Here is a 19,170-nt window from a genome sequence, read left to right as displayed (position 1 = left end):
GTTAGCTAATTATAGTCACAGAATACTGCAATTATTAAAGGGATTTAGTTAATTTACTTATATGAATCACTTCTGGTTTAAAATACAATGGTGAAACCCGACTTAAAATGATTTTCTACATCTGAACACACAAAAATTATCGTGCAAGTCCTGGCATAATTTATATTGTCCAGAGCACTGGATCAGAATCAGCACTTAATAGGCAAATGTCTCAATCCATACACCATTCTCACTGCTGGCATTCTTTACACCTTTAGATTAGCCATTGCCTAACCTATCAACCGCATTATCTTTTCAACCCTTCCTCACCCCTGCCCCCCCTTTCAAATTAGCTGTCATCGTCTCCAATGTACCATCAGCCCCTAGTCATGTAGTTAAATGCTTGTTAGTTCCCTAAATGAGTAATTGATAGCTTCCAGTGATTCAATAGTGCCCCAAACAGACAAACTTTAATGGTGAGTAAAAAATATTACAGTCTACACAACGTCAATTCAGGGATTGATGTTGAAATCTGAATACACCTAGTCTGCAAGTGAATGGCCTAAATTCTTATAATAGTGGACAGTCAAAAACTGGTTTTACTAGTCTTTAATATTAGCAGTGTCAGTCTTATTGGCTGTATGTTAGCTACTCAAAATAAACCACATGGTCTTGTTCATCTTCACACATTAATGCAATGAATCCTTAAGCATGTACAAATGGGTACTATACTTCAGCAAAACTGAACCAATAGCCAATGCAAACATAATGTGCAAGAAAAAGAAAAAAACATCTAAGTCATTAAAAGAGCTTCAGTTCCTGCCTTGGTATTACATAATTTCAGCAAGTAGGTTTTAAATTGGAAGCTACTAATCTGTGCAATATCATAGTTCTCAAAAGACAATATTGTATCCTACCTATCCTCTCCTACTTAGAATCCTACCCCTGTGTAACTCCACATAGGTTACAGGAATCATAGAATCATTTAGAAAATATTTTTTTTCCAAGATCATTGAGTCCAGCTGTTAACCTCCAGGGATGGTGACTCCATCCCTTCCCTGGACATACCATTCCAATGCTTGGCAACCTGTTTGGAGAAGAGATTTTTCCTAATATCCAATTTTGAGCTCCCCTAGCACAACTTGAGGCCATTTCCTCTTGTTCTATCACTTGTTACCTGGGAGAAGAGACAGATGCCCACCTTGCCCACAATCTCCTTTGAGGTAGTTGTAGAGAGTGATAAAGTGTCTCCTGAGCTTCCTTTTCTGCAGGCTGAGTCTCTCCAGCTCCCTGAGCTACTGTCCATCAGACTTGTGCTGTAGACCCTTCCTTAGCTCTGTTGCCCTTCTCTGGCCATGTTCCAGCTCCTCAATGTTTGTCTTGTCGTGAGGGGCCAAAAACCAAACACAGGATTTTAGGTGTTGCGTCACTCCCCTGTATATTGGATTGAGTGCTAGAAGCACACAGGAGAATGGAGCACCTACTCCTGAATTTCCTAAGCCCCAGGTAGCCATAGGAGTGCTACTTTCTGTATTGCACTTGAGAATCCCACCACAACTTTCATAGATGCTACATAGCAATATCAGCACATCAGTTGTATAATCCAATGTTTGTTGGATTATAATCTATAAACTCAATCTCAATTGAGTCACAAGAGATTAATGCAGAAAGCTCATTCCATCGAGATGTAAAAGGAGGAGTATGTTATAAAATCATATTTGCAGGGAGTAGTATAATATTTACTCCCTTGGTAAAGGATGAGGAGGGAAGCCTGGGGTTGCCTACAAGAATGCACAGTATCACACTCAAAAGTTCTAAGAAGGAAACAATTAAGCAAGGAAGCTCGTAAGAGTAATTCTCATGGGTGGAGACAATGAGGAAACTGTGATCGCTCCTGGGAAAACAGAAACGGCAGCACAGAACAAACCTCAACCGCAGAAATCCATTCATAAATTCAAGTCTACTGCTCAGGTCCTGTTCTTCCGGACAGCCAGTGCAGCATTCATGCCGGCAGGATTCAGCCCTGCGTTGCACTCTACGCAAGCAGCGCAAAGCTCGTGGTTATGCCTTGTGAGGCCCCGGGGCCCCGCTCCGAGCCGGCGCCGGCGGAGCCGCGCTGCACGCGGCCGGGGCCGGGGCCCCTGCGCCGAAGGACCTGTAGCGGAGGGAGTCACGGCGGCGGCGATAGGACCCAGGGCGCGCCCCGCGTGGCAGGGCGGGGCGAGCAGCACAGACCTGCCGCGCGGGAGCGCTCCCCAGCCGGCGGGACCAGACGGGCTCTGGCGGGTCTGCGTGGGCACACGGGCTGCGGTCCGGCGCGAGCACGGGCATCCTCACGCTGAGACGCGGGACGTGACTCAGGTACTGAGGCGGAGCCGTCGTGCGGGATGTTGCGGAGTCCTTGCCTGGCGCGCGCGGACGAACGCCGTGGGGAGCGCGGTGTGGGGGGTCCGGAGCCGGGTGAGCCGAATCCAGAGCGCCGGGCTGACCGAGGGCGCTTCTCTGCGTGGGACTCATCCGGGCCAGCGGATGAGCCCGAGCGCCGCCCAAGCTCTGGGCAAAGCGCGGCGTAGGAATCGCGGGCTCATCCCTTGCCCAGAGGCTGCGCTGGGCGCCGATGGGGACGCGGGCACGACGCCGACTGTTTTCGCACCCCTTGGCACCACCTCACGAGGGTCGGCGGGGCGCCGTCCCGCCGGCTGCGTTTTTCCTCGCTCATGGGGCCACGCGGGCGCACCTCTTCGTCGGGAAGCCCCCTTTGCCGTATGGGTCGCCCAATGTCCTCAGCGCCACCGGCCTGAAAGCGCTGTCCGGGCGCTGAGCGGTGCTGGCCACCGAGCCCCACTCCGCCTGCTACGAGAGAGCGCTGCCCCCGGCTTCCACTCCGGCAGCCGGGTCACGCCTAGGCGCGTAGTGCGGCCGGCCCGAGGGCACGTACAGTGCCACACCGGTGGCTCGTGGGACACCCGCGAGCTCGGGCTTTGTTTCCGCCATTCGTGGCCTCACACCGCTACTGGGGGGCGAGAGTCTCTCGCCTCCGCGGTCCCTTCGCTACTGCTCACCTCCTGTTTCAGTGTCGAGCCCCCGGAGGTGAATTTCGGAATTTTTTGTCATAGCGGTGACCGTTCAGGTCCTTCAGAGCGAGCGACGAGCAGTCTGAGGGATTGTTCCCTCATAAGGACATCATCGCATCCCCGGGCATGAACTCCATTACTCGGCTCAGCAAGCACACGAAGAATGGTGGGGCGCCCGGGCGCGGCGTCTCCCTGGTCTGCGTGAGCATCGGCTGCGGCGGCGACCCAAGCACGCCTCGGGAGCCGTCTCGGCTGAGGGCTGCGCGGGCTACGTGCCCGCCCCGGAGCGCCGCGCGAGCGGTCGTGGCCGTGGCGACGCCGCGACCACCACCACTGTGTTCCCAACCCCTCTCCCCCCCACACTCCCTCCCGCGCGGTGGCCGCCGCAGCCCCTCTCCATCTCCTGGGAAAAAGCCTTTTTTTGATGCTGCTCGCAATCCACCTGGAGGGGTCTGCGGCTTGCCTTCTAAGCAATTCTGTGGAGAGAAGAAAAAGCACACAAAGGTGGAGTTGAATTTCAATAATTCAGCTTCCTCACAGGCGCAGACCGTTAGCACTAGTGGAAATGCACTCCTCTTGGGCAAACCGTTCAATTTAGGATGTCACAGAGTAAAGTCATGTACAGTTTTGCAGTGTTTATTTCAGAGGAAGCAGTGTGGCAGACGTTTTAAAATGTAAATCAGAATCTATTAGTACACTACACCTTTTGTGGCTCAGTCAGAAGTATAACTCAAGGTATATTATAGAAATAAAAAGATAGAAATAAAAAGAAAGGCATTTAAAATTGTGACTGAAGTGGCAATTCTCTGATCTCAATGTGTGACACCCTGTTATGCAGCTGTACTGTCCAAAGCTGCACTCTGAGCCAGATGACCTTTTCTGACTATATTCAGCTACATGTGCTCACCTAGCTTGAGATACAGTGCATGTGCATGTGAGCACTTTATATATTAGAATAGTTCCATTATGGTCTGCAAAAAAAAGCAGAGATGCCCAGCTGGTGACAGGACTAGATCTTTAATTAGTATTTATCTATCTCTGTCACTTTTTGGTTTATACTAAACAATATACGGACACTTCTTTACTATAAGCAATTGTCAAGCATTTATGTTTTATTAAAGCTTCAACACATTGCAAAGCCATCACAGCTGCAGGGCTGAAATTAATTTTCATGATACATGAAAATTAATTGTAAGCTGTTCCTAACTGAAGTTGGGATTTGGCAATTTTTCATTATATAAAATAAAACAAGCAAATAAATAGTCACAGCTTTCCCTATAGAGCACTTCACGCAGATAATAGAATTTAAACTGGTTAGCATTATCTGCTACACACAAAATTGCAGTGTGAATTTACTGTCAGTGCGGTCTGCTAATAACTTGTGATGAATGTTACTCACTGTGCAGCAGCAGTGAACAGCTAAGATGTTTTGAGGCTAAATGGGGACTGGAGAATGATTAATAGTCAAGATTTTGTATGGAACATCACTTGCAGCTATAGACAACACAGAATTATCCTAGGAGTTGTAAGAGTGAGATGAGAGAATGGGGAAAACTGGCAAACCCTTAAGAAAGGCAGCAGATCTGGAAAAAATTGTCTCATTTGAAATAGAGGAGGCCAAAATGGGACAGTGGCAGTCACTGTGGGGCCTTGGAGGGAGGACAGGAGGTCAGAATAGGCACTGATAAATATGGTAATGATTTTGTAGGGAACAGAGGTTTGCAGCAGCCTTTGGAATGAACATATAATTCAACTGGCTAATATTTAAGCAGATAAGCCACAGGAAATGCACTAGTGGGTTATACCAGTGGCCCATCTAAATGGCTTCTATTGAGGTACCTGAATTGTAATGAAATCTGATTTAAAGATTTATGCATTTGTACTTTAGAGAAGCAGGAAGGAGTTAAAGTCATGCTGAATAGGCACATGTCAGTGATGTCAATACAAAGGGTAGTTGTTCTATATGTAGAGGGCTATCATAAGGGTCTGGAGAATATTAAAATAAAAACATTTTTTCAGGAATTATTTTCTGAAAAATTTCAGTGGAGTTGGTTAGTCTTGGGAATCCTGACTTAAAATCAAGAATAACATGCATATTTTGTTAAGTCTGCTTAGATGTTAATACCTTTGGGCAAATACAGGAGGGTTTTAACTCCTATTAAAACAGCATTGAGCAGCCTGTGCTTTTCAAGGTATTCATGCCCCCAACACCCTATGAAGAGATAATAATTATTTTCTTTGTTTCACAGATAAGAAAAACGGAAGGAGAAAAACGGAATAATGTCTATATTATTCAGCTTATACCATCTTCCTTATTCTGTAGTTATATATTTCTCAGCTAGGTGTGGCCCCAGACTGAAGTCTAGGCTGAACTGGGTTCCCTACTTGGAAGCTTATGTTCTATTTTTGTTAACCATCTTTTATTTGTATCATAGAAATTCAAGATTGTGTAGATTTCAGCCATAGTTAGAAGAAATTAATTCTTGAGAATTCTTGAAATTAATTCTTCTTGAGAACATGAAGTTCTCAAGCTATATAGGTCAGTGTACATGCTCATAAATGTCCTTCCTACCCATACTGCTGACCATGAAGTACAGCTATGTTGCCAATAAGAGTAGTGGCTAAACACAAATAATAGATTCTTGCCATTTCTAGCTGCTCCTTTTTATAATACAAGTGTTCACTTTTTACATACATCATCCCAGAAACCACACCATCACACCATCCACAATGCTATCTAATGTTTCCTCCTAACTGAGTCTTTATTAGTTTCCATGACAACAAGAAGATAATATCAGGAAGATGAAGCCCCAGATGCTACCTTCATTTTGCACATTACCAAAGCAAGAACCCATTCATGATAGAAGGAATCTAGAATAAATACTGACAATACTATCATGTTTGTTGTGGAGATATGAAACTGAGCCACAGCCAGTTAAATCTAATCCTTTGCCTCTAAATAGGGCTGAGCTAGCAAAAGCAGAAAGCAAAACAAGCTGTTGCAATAGTTAGGCAGTAGCCTCCTATCTTAGCAGTTTGATGGCATCCCAGCACTGTAATGAAATCCTAAGTAAAATTTTTGCCAGTGCAGATCAGCCACAAGCCTGCCTTTTCTAAAGGTGGTACCCCTCGTTTATACATTCTGCAAAGGAACCTCTGCACTACTTCCTTATTATTTCTTATTCCCCTCTTAAGGAGGTGAATACAGTCTCAGCCTAGTAACAGGATGAAGTGCATTCTTGCTGTGTTTATGGAGACAGGGTTCATTTAGTTCTGGTTAATGGTCTTTTTATTTTGATGTGTTAACATGAACAACCAATGGACAAAACCAGATGAATAAAATTGATTGTAGAATCAGAGTGGTTTGGGTCGGAAGAAACCTTACTCTCGTTCCAACCCGCTGCCATGGGCAGGAACACGTTCCGTTAGGCCACATTGCTCCAAACCCTGTCCAACCTGGCCTGGAACTCTTCCAGGGATGAGACAGCCACAGCTTTTCTGTGTAACCTTTGCCAGGGCCTCATCATTCTCACACTAAAGAATTTTTTCCTAATACCTAATCTAAACCTACTGTCAGTTTGAAGCCATTCCCCCTTGTTCTATCACTGCATGCCCTTGTAACAAGTCCGTATCCAGCCTTTTTGTAGCCACTTCAGGCACTAGAAAGGTGCAAAAAAGCTTCCCCAGAGCATCCTCTTCTGCATGCTGAACCATCCGAATTCTCTCAGCCTTTCCCTTTAAGAGAGTTGTTTTCGAGGCATGTGTGTGAACCACTCTTGAAAGGATGGCATTGAAGATCTGGTGTGCCAGTTTATGGTGATTTTTAGCTGAATGTGGTAGTAGATATGATGTAAAGAGTAAATGGAAGAGTAAAGAAAAGAGTAATGAAAAACTGTGTTTTTCCCTGTAGACTTATTTTTATGAAATACTGGAAAGTAGGCCAGGTTCCCTTACGTCAGCAAGTCTAGCTCTTTCATCACAGCAAAACATAAAACCGTTTTAGAGACTGTTCCTCATGGCAAAGATGGTACGTTTCGTAAGGCAGGTGCAACAGAATGTGTCTCTCACAGGCTGACTTGCTCTGCTGGGCATGGAAGAGCTCAAGAACGGCCAGGATGGAGGATGTTTCCCACTCCTGTTGGGAACACCGGGCTCCGGCAACCCCGGTTGCGAGTGCTCGGCGGGGGTGCGGCCCCGGCTCCGCCCGGGCCGCGCGCGCAACTCGCGGGCAGCGCCGCCCCCGCCCGGGAGTCACGTCCCGCACGTCTCAGTGCGGCGGCCGCCGCGCGCCCTGCCGGGGCATCACCGCGCGGGGTCACGCGGGGCCGCGGGCGGGCGGCTCCTGCAACCCCTGCCCGAAGGTCGGAGTGCGGCTGGGGGAACCGGGTCTTCCTCCGAACCGCGTCCGCACCAGGCTCGGTGCGCCGGCTGCCGAGTTGACTTCTCTCCCCCCGAAAATCTTGGACAGTTCTCTTCTGGAAGGAATAAGCGTGCTGCCAAATAGTTCTTAACGATGTTTCTTCTCAAAGCCACTCGCCGCTTCATATGGCATTAGTGTAGTTTTGCTATCGGGGTTCAGCCCTGTAGGTCTGCAGAGGCTGCCCTTAGAACTTTGCTGTAGACGCAGTAAGGGAGACTGTCCCAGCCTGTGCGCAGAGATGAATGCCGTAAGGCACTGAATGTCCCCACCCAGCACTGTATAAGCAGTCTGGAGAGATTGCCAATTGCTGTTTTTCAACAAAGCATGCTCATATATTATTATTAACTTTGTGCTGCTATTAGATGGGTAATGGAAACGAACAAAAACTGCCCAACCCTTACCCCAGTATTTTAAACCTTCACTCCAAATTAAATGCTCAAACAACTTGGAAGTAGTGTGAGTGACAATACCCCCTGAAGTGCTTCAATTTTACATCTTATTCTTGTTCTTTATACATTTGAGCCAAGATTCCTCAAATATTACTTTTTCTTACTGATCATGTAATAACAACAATGGGAAGTATTTGCTTCAGGCAGGCAGTTGTACTGAGCATTGCTTCAGTTACTAACTCCCAGCATCCACAAAAATGGCTCTTGGGGATTTTCATTGCAGTTTACCATTTGAACTTGGTGTGTGAAAAATGATAGCTCATCATCATCATCTCAAAGGGATCTTTCTATCTTTTCAAGATAATAGTGTATCAGGGCTGTATAGCTGTCTTCAGTAGGGAATAAAAAATCTAGGTGATTAGTCCACCATTTCACAGAGCACTTGTGATGCACCAGGTCTCCTAAGTGAATAGGCCAGGAGCTTCATGTAACAAGGTCTTATATAAAAAATCCTGCAGACTTTAATGCAGTAATTATTATATATTTGTGAAAGCCAGATACACCCCTGAAATGCTGGTATGGCTTCTGGTTTTTTGATGAAGCAATGATTCGGATGAAATCCAGCTCTGACTTTGAGAGATGTGCAGGGCCATTCATTTAAAACTCAGCTGTGTGCATCTCATTTTCACGTATTTTTGCAAGCTTTGTAAAAACTAAACTCAAACAAGAAATAGTTAAAATTGCACTGCATTTTCAAGACTGTTTTTTAAGTAGTTCCATGCCTTAGTTTAAATGGTAGTGCAATTTTAGAGATACTAATTGCTTTTTCTTTCTTAGGGAACACACAAGCTTCTTCATCATGGGAGCCGTAGTAGCTGATGACGGTCCATCAGGTGTTAAAGCCCCTGATGGAGGCTGGGGCTGGGCTGTCCTTTTTGGCTGTTTTATCATCACAGGATTCTCCTATGCCTTTCCTAAGGCAGTTAGTGTCTTCTTTAAAGAACTTATCCGGGAATTTGGCATTGGATATAGTGACACCGCATGGATTTCCTCCATTCTGTTGGCCATGCTTTATGGAACAGGTGAGTAGTTATCTGGTTTTGAAACAGTACTTTGTCATTCAGTTAAGTTTGTAAATCTTACAGCCATTTACAGTCTGTATCATGACTGCATATCATTACTTGTGTGCAAAGAAGGCATTCCAAGGAAGAATTACTATTAATCACATGAATCAAAAGATTTTTTAAGCCCATCCAGTTTATTTAAAATTACATCTTTGTAAGTCAGTAGTTGCTAAAGATGATGAAAAAGAAAAATCACAAGGCACTCTGACGACAAAAAAGATGGAAGTATTTGACTACAGAGGAAAGGAAATTTTTCCTGATTGGCCTGACTTTATGGACAAAGTACAAAATGAGTCAGAACCACTGAGGTTGGAAAGACCTTAGACCTTTAAGATCATTGATTCCAACCCTGAACGTTACACTTTGAACTCTACCAAAGAAATACAAAGTGTCAGAAAATCAGTTCCAAAAGTTGGCTTATCTTAGGAACCATAACTTGCTTTTCTTGCCTAGGTCCACTTTGTAGCGTGTGTGTCAATCGCTTTGGTTGTCGCCCTGTCATGCTGGTGGGTGGCCTTTTTGCCTCAGTGGGGATGGTGATAGCTTCCTTCTGCACAAGCATCGTTCAGATCTATCTAACTGCAGGTGTGATTACTGGTAAGTACTATGCTGAAAATGAGTTCACTTAGGTCTTACCTTTAGGCTGAAGTTTTGTTTAAGTGAAAAATACCTGAAGCATAAGGATCATCCAGATGGATGGCAGATAAATGTGGAATTAAAAGGTCATTTATTTTTGTTATGAATGTTTAATAGCGTGAAGTATAATCATAAAGTACAAGAATACTATGGGGGTAGAATACTTTGTGTTATCTTAGGATTAATTTGTCCATTTAGAATAAAACTGTTTTTCTTAAGTCATGAAAACTGCAATTAGAATATCTTTAACAATGATATTGTAGGCCAGTATTAATTTTTATGTACCCTCTATCACAGGTTTGGGTTTGGCACTAAACTTTCAGCCTTCACTCATCATGTTAAACCGTTACTTTGACAAACGCCGGCCCTTAGCCAATGGGCTATCTGCTGCTGGGAGTCCAGTGTTTCTTTGTGCTCTCTCACCGTTGGGGCAGATACTACAGCATGAGTATGGTTGGAGAGGAGGATTCCTTATCCTAGGTGGGATGCTGCTCAACTGCTGTGTATGTGGAGCACTAATGAGACCTTTGGAGCCACCCAAAAAGGCTGAAGCTACCAAAGAGCCAGCTGAGAAGAAAGTGAAGAAAAAACTTCTGGATTTCAGTGTGTTTAAAGACAGTGGTTTTGTAATCTATGCGCTAGCAGCATCTATTATGGTGCTTGGCCTCTTTGTTCCTCCAGTGTTTGTTGTGAGTTATGCCAAGGATTTAGGATATCAAGACACCAATGCAGCTTTTCTTCTGACTATTCTGGGATTCATTGATATCTTTGCTCGCCCAATCTGTGGAATGGTAGCTGGTCTTAAATGGGTTAGACCACGCTGTGTCTACCTCTTCAGTTTTGCTATGATTTTTAATGGCTTTACAGATCTCATGGGTTCTATGTCTGTTGATTATAGTGGGCTGGTGGTCTTTTGCATTTTCTTTGGCATTTCTTATGGAATGGTAGGTGCTCTTCAGTTTGAAGTTCTCATGGCTATCGTTGGTACACAGAAGTTTTCCAGTGCTATCGGTTTAGTGCTCCTGGCAGAAGCTATGGCTGTTCTGATTGGTCCACCATCAGCAGGCAAGTATGCCATTTAGTTCAGAATTTAAAACTGTGTGCATTGCATTCATTTACACAAAATATAAGGGAGCTGAGAAAAAGATGTGAGTCACTCAAAAATGCAGATTGTGCTAGTGTGCACATGTTTCAAAGGCTTTCTGAAGTTACACTCTGAAATACTCCCAAGAAGGAATGGAATAAACCTTTTCCTTCTTGGATCTATTTCAGGATTGGTTAAATTGCCATCTGGAGATGCTGCTACTTCTCCTCTGAAACCCTGCACTGACCTTCTTATTGACAGATAGCTGACTGGGATTCAGAATATGAAACCTGTCAATTTTCTTTGGGAAATATTAGGATACATTCTCTATATCCATGGTAGATTTGGAGAAGGAAAGAAAATATCTCAAGGAAGAAAAAAAATCTTACAAGGAGGACTATAAAACTGGATTGATTTAAGGAAGGTAGAGTGCTTCTATTGCACGTCTTACAACCCAAGAATAAGGGGACATGACAAAATAGTAAAATTCATTAATTTGAAGTCAAAATACAAACTAATTACTAATCAAAGAACATACATTTTACAGACCGTGAACTGAAACACACTTTCCCTCCCAAAACCCACCAGGTCACTGCCCTAGAACGTTTACTGTTTATACCAGACATTAAAAACATCAAGTATTTTTATTTTGACAAAACCCCCCTTCATGGGAAAACCAGTATTATGCACTACTTCTTCTGATCTTCAGGTTTGGAGAGGCACTTCCTTCATATCCTCCCACCTGTTCTTTCACATCTACTGAGTCCTGTGAAAATTTACCTTTACCAGTGTCAGAATCAGTTACTCCAGACTGACTATTGAGTAAGATTGGCATTTTAAGCAGACAGTGCACTACCTGTGTAGAAAGGTAAATGAGAGTGGGAGCAAGAGGATAACAATGATCAAGTCATGGTACAGATGACACAGATCCCATCCATGGATGTGCACATTTTTATCTGAAATACAAAGCATGTGTTTGATCTCTTGCATCTGAAGGTGAGGCTGGTTTTATTTCAGATGAACTGCATGCCTCTGTGTGTGCAGCGGAGTATGTGTTTTGGTATGTCACGTAGTGTCAGTGACTGTTAAACTGAACTGAAATAATTGAAAAATATTTTGTTACAAACTTGTTTAAATCCTATTTCAAAAAACTTGGTTAGGTAGTCATGGTGATTCTAGACAGGAGAGCCAAAATGTTTTAAAAAATCAGAAAAATATTCACTGCAAGATAGTAACTTTTGTTAATTACCTGGAATGTTGCCTTTTTCAGGAAAACTCCTGGATGCAACGGGGAGGTACATGTTTGTTTTCATTACTGCTGGAATTGAAGTTACCACCTCAGCCCTTGTATTGGCCTTGGGAAATTTCTTCTGCATTAAGAAAAAATCAGAAGAACCACATACAAAAGAAGAAGCAGCAGAAAGAGAGGAATTAAACAAATCTGAAAACAAAACTCCTGAAGATGCCAAAGTGGACTCTATTGAAGTGGAGCAGTTTCTGAAAGATGAGCCTGAAAAAAATGGTGAAGTTGTAACTAACCCAGAAACATGTGTGTGAGCATGACAAGGAACTGAAAAGTGTTTAGAAAAGAAAGATTTTCAATGCTATTTATTTTAGAAACAAAAATAGTTTAGGGCTGGGCCATCTGCTTTAGTAACTGGGGGCTAGTCAGCTTACCAGGTGTCTTTGGAAGCTGATTAGCTAGACAACATCTTAACGGAAAAATAACTTTATCAGTAAAAGGTGGAACATTGTGGTAATACATTTTATGTAAACTAAAAAGCTTTTATGAACACAAGTAGGCTCTTGCTATGCATCACCAGAAACTGCTCACTTGGAAGATACAGGAAAAGCATATTTTCAGAAAAGTGGAATTATATGTATGTTTTCAGATAATATTGATGAAATCGCTGTGTTGTGTGACTAAATATAATTACCCTATGTTCTCTGTGAAGGGAAAAGAGTTTGAGATGGATAATAATCTCAGGAATTTAGAGGTCTCCATTAGGTTTTTGAATTTGTTACCTTTTTAGATTTTTTAGATTAATTGTCTCAGCCCTAATTTAATTTTGAAAATATCTGTAACTTTGATTTATGTAAATGCATTTCTGCCTAAACCTGTAACCTTTGCAATTATCATCTGGAAATCCTGTTTTTGGAAAGGCACATTACAGATAGTGTCCTCAGCAGATCTCACAAGTGGTAATCTGAGGTTGTACTAAAAAAAAAAAAAAAAAAACACCAAAAAAAAGGAGCAGAATGGATCCTGAAAGATCTTAAGGAAACAAAATTAGCCCACAATTCCATACACTGTTTTCAGTAAAATTTCCCTAGAGCATTGAAAAAATTGCAAGTAACATGGAGAAGATGATTAGTAGAATATTCTGAAAAAGTGTCCATTTTGCATATAAAAGAAATGATGGTACAAGTTTCCAGATGACTTACAGAGTGGGTAGACTTAGGAAAGAGACTGAACTACTTTGAAACATGTTAATCATCCATAAAAGGCAATATTAGCATCATGGGAAGGTTTTAACATGTTTATTTTTGACGTTTTTTTCTTCCCCATTTATCCCATTTCCCTACCCCCTGGCTTAATCTATGGAAGTTCAAAGTGCCATTCTTGCTGTTTGAGGAAACATGATAGAACTATTCATCATTTTTATGATGGCATGGTACTGAATAGAAAAGGAAGGCAAAAGGAAGGCATTCAAATTTTTTTTCACCCAAAACCACTCAAGAAATGTAATTTTTTTACTACAAAATCATGCTACTCCATCCCACCTCTCAAATCTGCTTATAAAAAGTTGTCTAAGCTTTGTAACTGCAGTAACAATCTTCAAAACAGACTAAATGTAACAGATTACATTTTCTTAGTAGTAGCAAAGGAATATTGGCTTTCAGGTGCCAAAATTGTTCCACTTAATAACTGAAAACTGAAAGACCCTAATCCCTTAAAACTCAGTATCCGCTTTAAATTTTTAACAGAAACAAAGTGCCAAAACCATGAACCATTCTCTAATGAACGATCTCAAGCAGCTTCCATTTTGGAAGTTTCTACAAAATGGTTTTGCATTGTTAGGACAACCTTGCAGAGAAATCGGAAAGTTAGAATCAAAACTTTTAAAAGAAATAGATGCTGCATAGAATAAACTGGTTTTATATCCTCTGTAGTGCATTATTTTAAAATCTTATTAATTTAGTGGCAGCAGTTGTAGTGAATGACATTTTCCCAGTTGTAACAGCTTACTTAGTGAACTTAGCTCCACTTTGCTAAAGACTAAATTGGTACTTGAAACACAACACTGATAGCTCCAGAAGGCTAGAGAAAAACAGAATCCACAGAGTAATTGATTATATCCTTGGAGGCTGCTTCAGATGATACATGAAGGCCTGATACAGCTTTCAGATTGGAGTTCCCTGTTGTTTCAAAAAGCAGAAACTATAAACCTTTCCAAAGATGAATTCAGATTCTCAGCCATTTTTTGTCCTACTGTGTGCTTTGATCCCTGGATTTCTTTGCTAGATAATGCTATGCAGGTATCACAGAATTAAATGGTTATTCCTTTGACCTCAGGTTTTGGCACAAGTTTAAGTTTCTGTACATTCTGCAAATTGTCTAGACTGCTTTATATGTGACACAATGTCATTTGTGCTTATCATACTGACTTTCCAGACTATGTTTCATTTTTCATACATAATACTTTTACGGTTAAGCTGGAAAATGTTTTATGTTGTCATTTTATGTGATTTGAGACAGAAAAGGAAGTTAGGAAGACAAGGAGACATAGTTCAACAAGAAACCATAAATAATCTCATAAGTAAAACCAGTGTTCACAGAAAGGCCTCATTTGCCTATACAAGTTATTTTCTTCAGCTCAAAGATCAATCACTCTGACTGGGACTGCCAATGCTCTTGTGCTGTTTTCAGCACAGACCTACCAATGGCTTGCAGTATTTATGACAGCAGGAGATGCTTACTGAATGAGAGTGGTCAAATCAAAGGACTCCTTTATTGACTGTGAGGAAAAAAAGAGTTAGAATTTAATTCAGTAAGAAGTTTAAAAAATGTATTAGCAGTGTAAAATCTTTTATCATTTTAATTAATTGCAAGAAGCATCAATATGAAGGTGAGAAACTCCTAATGTAGCTCTCTCAGCAACATCCAAAGTGGCAGGCTTGAGAGTACTTCAGAGTTCTAGAGGCAGTTAAGCTCCTTGCTCCCATTCTGTCCCATTCAAGGGTAACACCCAAGTGTATGCTAGCCCTCCAGTCCTCTTTCTGTTCAGCTGCCTTTATCTTCTTGGAAAGAGATTTGTTATACTGATGGGAAGGAAACCTCCATGCCAGATCCCTAGGCTGGACACCTGCTGGCCACTATACTAGACTGTGCTGAAGCATGTATCCAACTGCTCCTATTGACATGGCTGCAACAGGTTATTGATCTCCTGTTTTATAGACCTCACTCCTTCCATCCCAATCAAAACCAACCAAAACTAAACCCCACAAGCAGCTAGTCCTTAGGTTCCCAGCACCGTCCACCCAGGCTCCTTTTAAATTTAACTCTGCTTATTGTAAATATTTAAATAGATTGATAAATATTTTTAAAGTATTTTGTATATTTAAAAGCAAGGAATTGATTTAAAATTCATCAAGGTACTTTGGTACTGTATTTCTTTAATCCAATACCACTGAGATGCCCTTAAGAGCAGTCTGTGAGATGTGCTCATCCATATATTTTGAGAATGTATACGGTCGAAGCCATAAAGCATTGCTAAAGAGACATTGATTGCTCAGGGTCACAAGCAGAACAGTTTCATGCAACATCTACCCAGATGAACTTTTGTTCAACCTTCACCTGATTAAAATTTTTTTGATTTGAAAAAAGGGAAAAGGAAAAGGAAGGGAATGTAGGTAATTATGCAACCAAATTGCCAAGCATCCAAAGATTATAATTTACTCCTGCATCATACACTATTGAAACAAATGTAATTTCTTTTGACACACAGTTCATTAATATATCTAAGAAGTCTGGAAAGTAAACAATCAAAAAACCAAAACAAAGATTTTCAAAGATTATTTCTCTGAAAGTAGTGAATAGTTTTTTACACTGCAGGCTAGCAATTTTTAAAGCATTTTGGATCTTCACACATTCTATAAATTGTGTCCGTTAGGATTTATGGTTAAAGTATTGTATGATTGATTATGTAATAGATCTGAGGAAAATAAGGGCCTGATGCAAGGAGATGAAACGTGTATAAATGCCAGTAATACACAGAGACTATATAAAAAAGAATACATGTGTTTGCACATACATATTTACATATGTGTGAATATACATATATTTACATACATATATGCAAAATACATGCAGGGGTAGATTCAGACAGTTTGCCCATTTATTAGACAATAAGCAGAGTTAAAATTGTTTTTTCCTGCTATACAAAGATCAATTTGCTTTTTTGAAAATTCTAAATTAAATATTTTGTAGCCATTTGGAGCCTAGAAGACCTCAGCAGAACTAGAAGTCTTAAAGTGAATGCAGCTATCTGTTTCAAGCTAAGCCAGTTCCCTAAAGTTAAGACTTGACATGGATGGTGTGAAGGTATGGTGTAAAGGACTGGAGAGATCTCATGCTAGTATTAAATTCCATTTACACAAATGTGTATTAGGCAATGTAGATTAATTCTTTAAAATTAAATGAGAACATTCCCCTAATCAAGCAACCAAACTTCAAAATGAAAAAAGCAAAATTCACATATGCACCTTTGGTACGTCCCAAAGAAAATCTTTAGTTTGGTAGACAAACCATAATCATAAACAATCAATGTTTATGAATCATAAACAGAAGAATTTCAGAATGCAAATTCTTACATGTTATAATGGTAAGTATTGACTTGTGTATGTGCGTCGGTATCTCTTTGCCACACTTGTCTTTAGGATTCTGGGAATACACTTCAACTTTGTGCGAGATGACATTTTGTTTCTTGTTAATGCACTTTAATGTAATGTGTATATTTATACTTAGTAATTTTTTAAATGCTTTTCTAGTAAACTGTTGCAAATGTAGTGAATAAATATCTGATTGTCAAAAACTGTGGGTTTGAGAAAACAAGCTCAGAAAAAATTAACACCCCAATATGGACATTGGGCTTCATTTGCACATGCCTACACAGGGCCAAGAGTGTTTATAGAGAAGAGCTGACACTTAGCTGACAGCCAGCCAGAATTTAATGTGGGCAAGGGGACTGCTTTTGCCATGACTCACAGTATGGCCAATTCCAAAATGGATATGTGCTTCTGCTGTAAATGATCCAGAAGACTATTTTAAAGTATCATCTAATTTAAAATAACAGCAATTAATTTTGTGCTGTGCTGTGTAAAAAAATATTAATGTTTTCCTCTGAATAGTGCTCTGGGTTTTGTTTACAGGTAAAGTTTTATGAACTGTTGTGACCTATAAAGCCCAAAATATTTTTAATACCGACATGCTGGCAAGCTGTCTTTACTGTCAAGTGATGCTCTTTAGAACTTGAAAGCTCCTAAGAAAACGGTGCAGGCATACATTTATGTTGTGGGTTTTTGGCTCCTATGGTACCTCAGCTAGGACGGCTCCTCAAGGTATAATCTCAAGGCTACATCCAAGTGAATCAAAATTACAAGCTCTCCGGTGTAGATCTATCTTTAGGGATCTGAAGATATCTACTTGTGCTTAATTTTAAGTATCTCTGGCAAGAGATCTTTGAGAAAACTCTTGAATAGATACATGATTACCTTTTCTATCCTAGTTTAATTAAATTGGCAAGACTTGAGGTGTAATCAAATGCTTTGCCACCCCAATGGCCAAACCAAGCCATATACTGCTGCAGGAATTAATATTACTCCGTGGACTAAAATGACAGAACTTACTAGCATGTAGTCAGCCCACCCTTGTGACAGAAAACCAGAATTTGTCTTTGCGTCTGGCTCTCTTGGAGACTGAAAGAAGGAAGTAGGGTCATTCACTGTAGGGGAAAATGGACTTGACCTGAGTTGCATAGCTGCTCTGCTCCCTGCTGCTGGACCTGTTGAAGGATGTACTTGTGGAAGAGTAAACAACCTTGACAACAGCAGAGGCACTGCAAATGAGAAACAACAGCTTTGGAATGGATTGTTTTAGCAGCTTTCTCAATGCTTCTGAGATAGAGCTCATTTTTGTGCCAGTAGGAAAAAGGTGTATCTACCAAAGACCATTAAAATGCTTATGATCTTAAAAGCATTTTACTAGTGACACAGCAAGATCAGCAGTCCTATATTTGCCTGAGAATGTATGACAAATTAAGAAACAGAGTAAAAAGCTACTTACCTCTAGATATACAGTGTTAGTTCCTTGACTGATCTCCATATTTGCTTCATCATGTCAGCAATATTTCATCTGGCAGCCTTCCTCACTACTTCCAGATGAATACTTCAGAGCATTAAGAAAGGATAGCTCTTGCTCTTCTGACTTTTCATCTACTACTCTTTCAACAGTTTAAAACCTTTCACAATAAAACTCAGAACTCAATGAAAAAGTATATCCAGATTTTAGTATTTAAAACTCTTAAACAGCAAAAGACCTGAGTCTTGTTGAAAAATGTGACTTAAGATCCACTGACAATGTGTCAAACGTGTCAAACAAAATACATTTTTTTTGGCTGTGAGAGCAGAGCAACATTTGCTGTTTGGGGTCATCTAAGAGAAAGATCTGTGCATAACCTCAAATGACCCTGGTTTATCCCTTCCTTAAGGATTAAGGGAAATACCAGAAGCTGTGTCCTGCCTTTGTGCCTGTAACGCTTGCAGGTCTGAACCAAGCTGAAGACTGTAATTGAACAACTTTTTTTTTTCTTGTAGTGCTCAGGACTAAGTATTTCCTTCTTAGTGCATACTGTACCAAATGAATTCTTGTTCCACATCCCACCCCAAGCATCCTGGATTGGTCACAGCAAAGACACTGTAGACTAGGGTTTAGTAATTTAGGATGATCTGCAACATTTCTCCCTTTTTTCACTTTTCCACATTCTTCTTTGTCCATTAGGCATACATCTATATCTCAGACCTATACCGTAAGCATTTTTAATCAAAAATTGTCCAAAATGTGATTAACAACATTTTTAGGCATATTTTTGTAGATTCTTTATGTACAGTTCTCCTCTCATTTTCTACTACCCCTCTGCCTGCAGCATGCAACGGTTTTGACAGAAGAACCAAACCATACTAGTCTTAATAATATTAAGCAAGGAAAAAACCCAGCAATGTCTAAGAAGCTGTAAAGTCTTAATACTGTGCAAATATCTGCTGAAAAAGTCGGTATGATTTTGCTGTGAAACACATTCTTACTGAAAACCAGGCCTCTGAGCACTCTCCTCGTACAAAAGTATTGAACAATGCACATAGTCTATACAAATTCAGGTTCAGACAGTCTCTTAAATCTATACATATG

General features: G+C 41.1%; 1 protein-coding gene across 1 annotated transcript; it reads left to right on the top strand.

Annotated features, from left to right (window-relative positions):
* The first annotated feature begins 8,721 nt into the window (after positions 1-8,721).
* On the top strand, positions 8,722-16,682 carry SLC16A3 (solute carrier family 16 member 3). Its single transcript, XM_053960768.1, has 4 exons — positions 8,722-8,944; positions 9,440-9,583; positions 9,920-10,687; positions 11,977-16,682. Exons 1-4 carry the CDS (start codon positions 8,722-8,724, stop codon positions 12,261-12,263), a joined length of 1,422 nt encoding a protein of 473 aa, XP_053816743.1. The 3' UTR covers positions 12,264-16,682.
* The last annotated feature ends 2,488 nt before the right edge of the window (positions 16,683-19,170 follow it).

This window comes from Vidua chalybeata, chromosome 19, assembly GCF_026979565.1.
Source record: "Vidua chalybeata isolate OUT-0048 chromosome 19, bVidCha1 merged haplotype, whole genome shotgun sequence".
NCBI classification, from domain to species: domain Eukaryota; kingdom Metazoa; phylum Chordata; class Aves; order Passeriformes; family Viduidae; genus Vidua; species Vidua chalybeata.
The sequence above is the reverse complement of the archived record's forward strand: the minus strand, read 5'-3'. Positions and strand labels throughout refer to the sequence as shown.

Bases quoted from the DNA above. Each gene is read 5' to 3' on its own strand.
- SLC16A3 (XM_053960768.1), top strand. From the start codon at position 8,722: ATGGGAGCCGTAGTAGCTGATGACGGTCCATCAGGTGTTAAAGCCCCT. The intron at 9,584-9,919 runs GTAAGTACTATG...CCTCTATCACAG, and splicing joins AACTGCAGGTGTGATTACTG to GTTTGGGTTTGGCACTAAAC. The intron at 10,688-11,976 runs GCAAGTATGCCA...TGCCTTTTTCAG, and splicing joins GATTGGTCCACCATCAGCAG to GAAAACTCCTGGATGCAACG.